Source organism: Aegilops tauschii, chromosome 1 (assembly GCF_002575655.3).
Source record: "Aegilops tauschii subsp. strangulata cultivar AL8/78 chromosome 1, Aet v6.0, whole genome shotgun sequence".
In the NCBI taxonomy this organism is placed as follows: Eukaryota; Viridiplantae; Streptophyta; class Magnoliopsida; order Poales; family Poaceae; genus Aegilops; species Aegilops tauschii.
This window is the reverse complement of record NC_053035.3, coordinates 493,378,153-493,389,525: the sequence shown is the minus strand read 5'-3', so window position 1 is coordinate 493,389,525 and position 11,373 is coordinate 493,378,153. Positions and strand designations below refer to the sequence as shown.

The 11,373-nt window shown below is 42.2% G+C and overlaps 1 protein-coding gene across 1 annotated transcript; it reads left to right on the top strand.

Moving 5' to 3' along the window:
* The first annotated feature begins 1,714 nt into the window (after positions 1-1,714).
* LOC109764257 (uncharacterized) lies at positions 1,715-3,927 on the top strand. Its single transcript, XM_020323101.4, has 3 exons — positions 1,715-2,434; positions 2,730-3,189; positions 3,293-3,927. Exons 1-3 carry the CDS (start codon positions 2,365-2,367, stop codon positions 3,564-3,566), a joined length of 804 nt encoding a protein of 267 aa, XP_020178690.1. The 5' UTR covers positions 1,715-2,364; the 3' UTR covers positions 3,567-3,927.
* The last annotated feature ends 7,446 nt before the right edge of the window (positions 3,928-11,373 follow it).

Below are 11,373 nucleotides of genomic sequence, written 5' to 3'. Positions count from 1 at the left end.
CATGTTTTTTTTAATTCCATTAGAATGTTTTTACTTGCAACAAATTTAAATGCCGGGATAAATGTTTTTGAGCCGGGACAATAAACTTTTTTTGGCGGGTGCTAGACAATAAAACTTTTATATAAAACTTTAGAGAAAAGTGCACTTTTCGTCCCTCAATTCTTCGGTCTGCTCACTTTTGGTCCCTCAACTCTAAAACTGGACAGATTGCACCACAAACTCTCAAAACCAGCCTTTTTCGTCCCTGTGGGGTTTCGCTGCCGAGTCAACCCAGTTTTGACCATGACGTGAATAGTGATCCGATGAACAGTAAATTCAAAAAAATAGCAAAAAAAACCAAAAAAGCTGAAATTTTATGACATCGAAGATACTCAGATGCGCAAGGTGCATGGCAATTTTCGTCATGTTTGGACGTTCGAGAAGCTCACGGCAAAAAAAACAAAAGTAAGTCTACTCTATGATGAACAGTAAATTAAAAATAGCAAAAAAAACTGATTTTTTTGGCATAAAAGATGCTCAGGTGCGTGCAAAATTTCGTGTGAAAATGACATCCGAGGAGCTCGTGGAAAAAAATAGCGTACACGTGTGTGCTGCTTCGGGTGGTTTCCAAACCCTCGGATGTCATTTTAGCACGAAAATTAGCATGCACCTTGCCCACCTGAGCATCGATGTCTTTTTTTTTTTGAATTTACTGTTCATTCTAGAGTAGTTTTACTTTTTTTCCCCGCGAGCTTCTCGAACGTCCAAACATGATGAAAATTGGCACGCACCTTGCGCATCTGAGTATCTTCGATGTCATAAATTTTCAAATTTATTGTTTTTATATTTTTTCGAATTTAGTATTCATCGGAGCACTGTTCACATCGTGGTCAAAACCGGGTTGACTCGGCAGCGAAACTCCGCAGGGAAAAAAATGGCTGGTTTCGAGAGTTTGTGGTGCAATCTGTCCAGTTTTAGAGTTGAGGGACCAAAAGTGAGCAGACCGAAGAATTGAGGGACGAAAAGTGGACTTTTCTCAAAACTTTACACAAGAAGGAAATTTCAGGGCCAGTTTTTTATTCTTTGCTGAAAGTAGGCCTCACTACTACACTTTTTTTTAAAGATCATTGTAAAATTTTGTACAGGAAGGAAATTTCAGTGCGAGGTTAATTACAAGATCCAGCACTTCAATCTGCAGCCCTGAATTCTCCAAAGGTTTTCATCGCCGCCGAGCCATGAACCTGAACTGAAACTCTGAAAGTGCGTAGACAGAGGCTGCATACACACGGTTACACGTGTTCAACAAAATACCAGCATGGAGTGATGTTCGTCCAGTAGAAACCGGAAGGGCACGCACGTTCTTCCAGTAGCCATGGAACTATAATGGAGACAACATCAACCGAGCAAATCAGGGGGACAAAAAGCAAATCTCCGGGGGTTTTTCTATGATCCGTGCAGCTGCCCAAGAAGATGAAAAGAAAGGTCTCCCAAAAGCAGATGCAAAGGTTGGTGATTAGATGGATGGATGGATGGACGAAGCATCACGTTGATCGAGCTCCCGTTTATACCACCCTTCTTCTTTCCCAGTGATCAACTAGTTCAGTGGGTACAGTAAAAAGAAGACGAGATTCTGAACTTTACCACCAACTCGAGTACTCGATGATGATCGCCGGTTAAAGAACCACTGCGTGATTATACCAAGATGCAAAAATGGGTGTGTTTTTTTGGGAAGGATTGTGTGTCATCTCTGACGAACAGAACAGAGGAGAACCGGTAGAGCTGAGAATAGTAACAGAGCAGTGGTGAAGACGCTCACAACACAACACGTATGCCGATCAATCATCGACGGTACATATTCTCCAGGGAGTGCGTGGAACTGTAGGTAGCATCTTTGTCACAAAGGGAAAGGAAATACTTTACCAGACGAATAAGAAGGGTGCGCCTAACCAACTGCACGAGACGAAAAACAATCCATTTCCCTGCCTCAAAATCTCATCATGGGCAAGGCTAATTATAAGTCATCATGAAGGAAGAATTCCTCGGGTTTCTTTGCATCTTTCACGTCCCAACTCACCCCACCTTTTCCCACCACCTTTGGCTTAATCTATTGCTCAATGTCTCGTCTCCCTAACCCTGCATTGCAAAGCTCCATCGCTGGCCTCCCAGCTAAAGCTTTCTCCTATTCCCCGACCCCCCCCTCACCCGCGGACAAAATAATAGCCCGATGGTGCTCATCGGCGGATGCACATGGTTGCACTGACTGAACTGTACTTGAGCTAGTGAGGCAGCAGCAGAGCAGGTAAGCTAGCTCAATCCACACTTGATAAGCGCCTTTTCTCTCTCTCTCTCTCTGTGTCTCCAAGTGGTGTAGGTTGTGCCGGCGGCATGGGTCTTGGGCCAGTTCATCATTGCTTGGCCTCTCTTCTTGCCCTGCTTCCTCTCCTCTGCTGCCACGGTGAGTTTCTCAGCTCCAGCACTCTCCGAAACTCTATATATGCGTTCGTTTTTCAGTTGGTTGGATGGTTTTGTTTCGTGCTGTTTGGTTGTTGGAGCTGCCGAAGAGAGTGCCAGTAGTTGGAGCTGACGAACGAACCACCAGAGTGTCGTGTCATAGCAACAGACAAACGGATGCTTTTCATGGACAAAATTCAGTCCAACTCCCAAACAAAACCGTGCTTTTGCTTGCTTAATGATGTAACAAAGATAGCGAGATCGAATTCGTGCTGATTTCAGTTTGGTTCGAGCTGTAGCGAGAGGGTTCGAGCATCGGGCGCACGGCGACGCGTCCCAGCCGCGGTCTGTGGTGAGGCTGGAGCGCGCGCGGGACATGCCGGAGCTGGACGTGACCACGCCGCTCGCGACCGTCCCGCTGGTGAACCCAACACCGATGCCGGAGGCGACCGCCGCGCCGACGCTGGCGCACCCGACGGCCGCGGCTGGCGCGGGGAGCTGGTGCGTGGCAAGCCCGAGCGCGGGCGCGGCGGCGCTGCAGGTGGCGCTGGACTACGCGTGCGGGCAGGGCGCGGACTGCTCGCCGATCCAGCCCGGCGGGAGCTGCGCCGACCCGGACACCGTCCGCGACCACGCCTCCTACGCCTTCAACTCCTACTACCAGAAGAACCCCGTCCAGACCAGCTGCGACTTCGCCGGCGCCGCCATCCTCACCAGCACCGACCCTAGCACCACCTCCTGCAAGTACCCATCCACCAGGTTGGTAACCATCATTCCATCAATTCCTAACTAGGCATGGTGCATGCAGACCGAGAATTTCTTCCGTTTTCTTTGGCTGATCGATGCAACGAACGGCGAGCAGTACCGGTGCTTCCGTCCTGAACACGACGTCTCCGGTGACCCCGGTGAACCCGACGTACGGATCCCCTCCCGGCGGCTCCTACAACTCTCCTCCTGGTCCTGGCGGCTACTACAACTCCCCGCCTCTCTATGGGTCCATGTCGCCCCCGGACTACGGCGGCAGCATCAGCGCCGCCACGGCCATGATGCCGGGCAGCAAGATCACGACGGCCGTGACAACGTCGCTGGCGTGCCTCGTCGTCGTCGCAACGGTGTCTCTCAACCTGTGCAAGTAGGAAGCCAAGTTTGCAGGGTTGTAATTCGCGCGCAAGTCCACTCGGAGGCAGGAGGCTCAAGTGGACTGAAGATGATTCAGATAAACAATCACCAAATGCATCCAGAAAACAGAGGAGACGCCATGGCAAAAGCAGAGTGGAAATGGCCACCGGGCAGGCTGGCCCCTAGTCAGTCAGTGTTGCAAATATTTGTAGCTGTAGTCAGTGCAAGCGAGTTTTGGCGTATGTTTCAGATGGGGTGTTTGTACTTGCATGGCATATTTCTCCACTGTGGAGGAGAAAAATATATCTTGTATAAACCCACGTTCATCGGATCTGGTATTTGATCATGTTTTTTGTAATAAATATTTGATCATGTTCATGTCGGGAATCGGCACAAATTTAGGGCCTCTTTGATTCAAAGGATTCAAATAAACACAACAATAGAACAATGAAACTAAATGTCACCGCACGGTTGAATTCTAAAAATAAAAGGCCAGATCTTGATGTGTGTGGACCAATGCTCAAATTCAACTTTCACTATGCTTTTGCAAGGATATGATCAGCACCCGCACAGTAAGCATGGAACTGGAACTGCATGCATGAAACCTCACAACCACCAAACTTGTTTGAACATCCTTTTTCCATGTTCGTACGAAAATGCAGATTACCTATATTGATTCATTTGGAAAGATTGAATTAGCAAAATTACAATTTGTATGTCCATGTTGTTAGAGATGTAAACATTTCAGTTTGAATTCCAGAGCTGTCTATTTGCGTCAAGAATATGATGTGTAACTGAAGACTAGAGTGATCCAGATAGCTATGTGTTCTGATAGCTGCAACTTGTCATTTCTCTCCAGTGAACCAAATATCATGCAGCTACTACGAACTTATGATGCAATGAAGTAATTTGAGTTTACTGAAAAATTGTTGTTTTTAGTTTTGGTGAAATGTAACTGATAGCACCTCGTTTTCTTGTTGCTTTCAGGAATGTGATGGAACTGACGAAGTGATGCATGCGTGTCGGCATCATCGTGAAACCGAAGCCCTTTGTTTTTGGTGACCATGGCTTATAGTGTCGTTCATCTTAGGCCAATGGCGTATGGTGTCATTTTTGTGATTGTACTCAGACTCTAGAACTCGAAATAGTAATTAAGTACATTGCAACTGGCATGTTTATGTTGTTGCCTGGGTGGTGGTGTTGCATCCAGATGTATGCTTGTGTTGTGCCCTGGGTGGTGTTGTTGCATCTTGATGCATGCTTGTGTTGTATGGCCTTTTGATTATCTTGGTTGATATGCCATTGATCTTAAAAGATTGTGTTTTTCTTGCTTCCAGTAGTAGTTGATGTACTTTATGTCATGTTCATGTTGTCGCAAAAGATTGGATTTTTATTAGGGTAGTGTGTAGTTCATGTTAAAATGAAAAAGAACCAAATTTGTCCCTAGGTGCCAAACAACCAAATATTGTAGATGGGGCAGGGGTGGGATGTAGAAGGAGATTAGTGGGGATTGAGAATAATTATTTTTTCCCACCAAATCCTAATAATCTCTAGCCCCTTGTAGGCTTGAAAACCCTCGTGCCAAACAAGTGCTTAGGGCAGCACTGGGGATTACACTCGGATCCATGATTCAATGAGGATTCGATTATAAGTGAGTGGTCAGGGTAGGAAAGAGGAACACATACAACTATTATTCTTTTATGAACAACCTCCTTGCATCAAACTGTGCAATGGCCTAGAGTGTACAAAACTCTAAAATGAATTATGAAATAAATACAGAGATAATACGCTGATGAAAAGTACAGTAACCTTTACAAAGTTTCCAGCATGTATCGAAACCTCATTGTTGGTCTTAGTAGTTCTTGCATCAAGTTGCAACAGTATGCCATCGAATTGGTTTTCTTGTGATCAACTCTTAACCACAATAACAAAGAATTAGCTATTAACAATTTAAACACAATTCCCAAGAACTACATTTACTTGACAAGTCTTCTCTACATCTATAACTTGTATGACAGGCCCAGCGCACAAGAGGTACCTCAGATTGTCGAAAGAGATCCAACCATTAATTGATTGGGTTGTTGCTTCTCTAATTGTCGGAGATGCCACAATTTTTAAAAAATACAATGCAACATTTTTTACCTGAAACGGCAGGAGCTCCACTTTTGCATTTATAGAAGGGAGCAAAGACTACAAGGTACAGGAAAAGAGAAGAAACAAAAACACTGAACATGAGAGAAAAACAACGCAAAAACATTGTACAGGAGAAAACAAAAATAGAGCGGGACTTCAACAGGGAGGTTTCACTCAATAAAACAATGTAGTACTCACTTGAGTGCTTGTGACCTTGATGCCACGAGAGGGAAAATATGCATCCTTGTGGAGTTCCGGCAATATATGATGTGGCACTAGAGGCCATGTATCCTCAGTCTCTCCCGTATCTCATTAATAGTTCTCACCTGTGGAATCAAGAAAATTCAGGTTCAGATGCCAATCCCGAATCTCCTGTGAGGATTGGTCGGGAACCTCATCACCTGGTACACGAGTTTCATGAGGCAATATTATGATAATTTTAATTGATGTAGATTGAAATGGTGTAGATCTGCATATGTAATTTGCAATCAAACACCAACCTCAACCCAGATTCGCGGTAATTGATTAATCACCCCTACCACGTAGACAAACCAACGTTCCAAACCACTAAAAACACACTCAAGGGGTGATCTGTTCGGTTTTGGTTAGTTCAGCGGATTAAGCCGGTTTGCAGTCTGAGGGGGTGATGTGCTCCAAATGTGATAGTTCAAGGGGTATTTACACTTTTTTCAATGTTTAACTTATTTATACTGAACTCTTTTACATAATCATAACTCATCTCATTATTATATATATACGTGTGTGTGTCATTTTTACTGATACACTCTTCCATGTATTATTTTAAATTTTGCTTATCAAATATATTTAACAATATTAACCACATGTATGTATATTAAGGTACATTTATGTTATATTATTTAAATATTTATCACTACAAATACATTTTTGTGTGCTATATTTCATTATATTTTGCCATTTTTATTAAATTATGTGCTTACAATTATTATTGTATAGTGGATTTAATCAAAATATAAGCAAGCAAAAATACTACATTATTTTCTAAAGTAGTTTTATATTCTTAGTGTGAGTTTTCCATTGCAGTAGACTACATTAATCCTACTTGCATAACTATATTTTTTTTCTATTTTTTGAATTTTTTAACTTTTTGTGGCTAAATTTTTGTAGAAGATAATAACATATGGACAAGATAACACAATTCAACAATAGCAAGCTAAGACTAGTGTATGTAGTGTATTTGATTTATGTTTCTTAATGCATTATGGTGTATTTATGTGTGCCCTTGTAATAGTATTCCTAAATACCCAAGATTTGGTAGAGTGTTTTGAAGTGTATAATTAGGGTGGCCGGGGGGGGGGGGGGGGGGGGGCTTGGTAGAAGTTTCTAGAGTACTAAACTATCAAGATCTGCTGCAACTCAGTAGAGATTATAGAATGTATGAGATGTCAACAATATTTATTTTGTGTGATTAAAATGTGTACTTGATTGAGCTTCAAACCAATCACACACGTGTTATATGACTTTATTTTTATGCACACTTGGACGTACTAGAGTAATCACGCATCTTATTGATAACAAACAACGTTACATGCAGAAACAAATATATGAGATAGGGAGGATAGTTGTCCTCAAAACATTGTAGATAGGACACCAAAAAATAGAAATTTACAGAACACCCCATGGATCCCGCAAATGCCACGAGGTTTGGATTTCTTTTCTTTTTTTACCCAAAGAAATCAGGACTTCACAAATCCGAAAAAAATGTTCTGAACATAGACAGACTTTTCAAAGATACTCTGAAATTCAAACTACCACTAAACTAGAAAGCATTTATTTGAACAACTGGAGTTCTAACATTATATATATATATATATATATATATATATATATATATATATATATATATATATATAGTTAGCTTTTAAATGAGTAACTTGTCGACTGTAATGGTCCTAATGGACTAAAGTGATGTTATGCCAGGATCACCGGCAATTTCCTAAACCATTGCCACCACCCAACTCCAACGTTGTTGATTCTCATGCCTGAAGAGAAACCTGACACCCATCATTGGTACTATACATAGAATCAACACCTATAGAGGCTTTTGTGGTACAAATAATGTCGACGAGTGTCACCGCATGACAAGACAGACTAATTATCAACATTCTACCTATAAGTTACCCATACTTAAGCCCCAAAAGAACTGGCACTTACTTTACTTGCTACATGCAATACTCCAACAACTCAATTTATCACTGCCACTAATAAATTATACCTAGCAAGTATTTGTTGCAGGTGTGGTTGAGAGTGAAGCATGAGTGGCTAAAGGCTTATCAATATTCTCTCACTCTTATTGTGTTGAATACAAATTAGTGTAAATACTCCCAGCGAAGACAACTTCAATACCTTATACTTGTGGGTGTGAATCTTCCATATCCATGCCATAAAGATGGAAACGGCGCTATATTGGTCAAAACCAAGTAGAAATTCTACTTCTAAAATATCCCCGACATCGACCAACCGTGGTTGTCAATCATACCATCATGTGGTGTTGAAGCTCATTTGCATTAAATCTCCTTGCTTCGAGGGAACTCCAAATGGAGTGCTTGAAATTTCACATTGTTGTTGAAGTATGTGGGGAATGAGAGTTTTACGGTCTATGTGATATACAAATTTTCAAACAATTTATTATTATTCTCTCCTTTTTGCAGGATCTACTATTTTTTCTCTTATGTCAAGTTACACCCTACAAGTATATATTTATATGTTTTCGTACTTTTTATGACACAAAAATGCGACAAAATTAATTTGATGGACATAATTAATGTGAAGCTTCTTAAAATGTAATACAGATAAAAACAGGTACTAAATCGAACTTTGATATACATATTTGTTTACGGCTAGTTATGCATGAAAATAAGTAAAATGAGATAGGTATGATATTCAATGTCTTTCTTTTTGTTTGCGGAAGGTATCATATTCAATGTCAATTATGTAGTTGTGTAGGGTTTTTTTTTCTATCAATGTAGTTGTCTAGTTGACAAATCGCCAAAGCCACAAATTGAGTTATGAACCACATATGGATGATCGTTACTTTCATATTTTTTTCACATAAAGAGATGTATGACTTGGTTGATTTCTTATAAACTTTTAATTTGGCTTGTCTTGTGTGCATCTGTTTGTTAATCAATAATAATAAAGATACACACCTCAAAAGAAGATACATGCTGAGAGCTCCGAACGAGATAGCTAAAGTTGGTTCTTTTGCTCTATGGCAATTGCCAGCCTCCATTTTGCTCATAACTCGCCACTCCTCCCACTAGACTCTTTGATTCTTTGAGGGTTGAGAGATCAAGACTTGATCTACAACTTGATTAAACCGATTCATTCTCCCCACTCGATTTCGTCATCAACACTTGTTACTCTTGGAGCCTGGGCTCCTAAGCGGTAGAGGTTTCGCCAGAATCTTCCTTGCTTGTGGGGTGCTTTGGAGAAGTTTGTAAATATGTGGTGGTCTCCTTGATGACAAACCTCGAGTGATTGAGGCTCATCTGTTGGGGTGACTTGAAAGGGGATAATATGGTGAGCTACTTGGTAACGCCCCGTAGCCTTGGCTCGGAACCACTCCAACGGAGATTAGCACCGCATCCTCGACTCATCTGTGGTTAATTATTTCCCGCACTTTATTTTGTTGTGGCTTGGTAGTTTGTTAATGAGCTCTAGCTTTAATTGTTTGCTTCCTTGCCATGTAGGATGTTCACCTTGTTACATATCTAGTGAATTTCATTTATCAGCTTTACCACTAAAATTGGCAACTAAGTTAAAATTTGTTAGCTTTCTATTCACCTCCCACTCTACTCGACATATTGACCCTTTCACCAGCACAACATCGTTGCCAATGCTTGCAACAAATAGTAGCATGCGGTGCTCCAGCTTGTAGCAGCGTCATCATCGACGATGGTTACAACAGGGTGCTTTCATATGGATTGGAGAAAAGCGATAGGAAAGAGATAGACTAGCCAGTCTTGATCTGGATAAAAAAGGAGGAAAATGAAAGGGAATCGAGGGATTTCTTCTAGAATGACCAAGAGGCTGGTAGGCCTGAGGGGCACGGGGCGACATGTCGAGGTGGTTGACGCGAAGAAGCCATCGGCTACCCGAGGGAAATCGTTTCCCAAAAAACAATTCTATGGAAAAAAGGCGAAAGAGATAATTATCTGTTGAGAAGTCTTAAGATGCTTGCGTATCCTCTTTGCGTCCATTGGCTTGCAGCATCACTGCCAACACCCACACGCGACCTTTTTTCGCAACACAATGTCTCTCCACTCGCAGCGGTGGTAGCAGGGGATTGCAACAGCCAGTCTCGCTTGGAGCCGTGTGTAACCTTGGTTGTAGCAACGCAACGAGCTTGCAGCAACCAGCCCTGCTCGCACCAGAGCGCGACCTTGGTCGTAGCGTCACATCTCTCCCTCACATCGGCGACACGGGCTTCGAGGATTGGTTGTGCGGAGAAGCTCGCAACATCGATGGGGGTCTTTGCAGCGGCAATAAAAACAAAGGTCACTGGTTTGCAGCATCACACGTCTGACTCGCAACATCGAGCGTCCGACTTGCAACGTTGTGTGGCTTTGCTGCACAACGGTCTATATTTACAAATAACAAAAGCGGGGGTGGGCGGCCTTGCAACATCGAGCGTTCGGCTTGCAACAATGGTGTTGACTTTGGTAGCAGCAAAAAATCATATAATATATGTAACGCCTCAAAATTTTCACCATAACAAGAAAAAAGAATATAATTGCAACAAAAAATAAAAAAAATACAAGTGCGACAACATTGTCAAAAATGAAAAACAGCGATTGCAACAACAACAAAAAAAGATTCACAACTTGAAAAACAAGTCATGAATCAAGTTTTTTAACACAGTACAAACGCAGACGCTCGTACGCAAACACATACATTCATATACAATCATCCGTATGAATGCACGCACGCATACCCTAACCCGATGAGCAACTCCGAGAGAATGAGCCGGCACATCATCTTGAGATTGATAAAAAATCACCGCAGACGCCTTCGTAGTCAAGGGGAACGTCTCCTTCCACTGAAGGTACATCACCAGAAGGACTAGAATAAATCCTGGAAAATGCGAGCACCAGCGTCAAGTCCTAAGACTTGAACCTTGGTGGGTTTTAGATACCACTATCCTCCTAACCATCCACCCATACTTGCCAGCCTAGCTTGCATCGCCTTGACCTTGATGCATTTTCCACATGCTTGTATAAAGTCACGGAGAAAAATGAGAGACGGGATAATAAGAGAAAGAGAAACATGGGTATGGCGCGGTGAGAGAAATGAGTGGACGGTAGAACTTTCCCTAATTTATCGAGGCCTTAGATCACGCCTGATCGGACGGTTTGGCACTTTTTAATTGTTTTCCATTATTTATTGCTAAATCATCATAAACCAAGCATAAAAGAAATATATTGTTTCTTGGGCATGGCAGCCAAGCCCAGTATACATCCGCGCCATGGACTGGTAGCCTCTGATGTCGCCCGAGCGCAGGAGATTTTACCTGCGCTTACACCACGAATCAATATCATGTGTATATCTCCCGCAAAAAAAAATCATGTATATATGTGTGAGCCAATTAAATCAATATCATTACTTCTAAAAAAACTAAATCAATATCATGGCCTGCTTGCTACAGTAGTA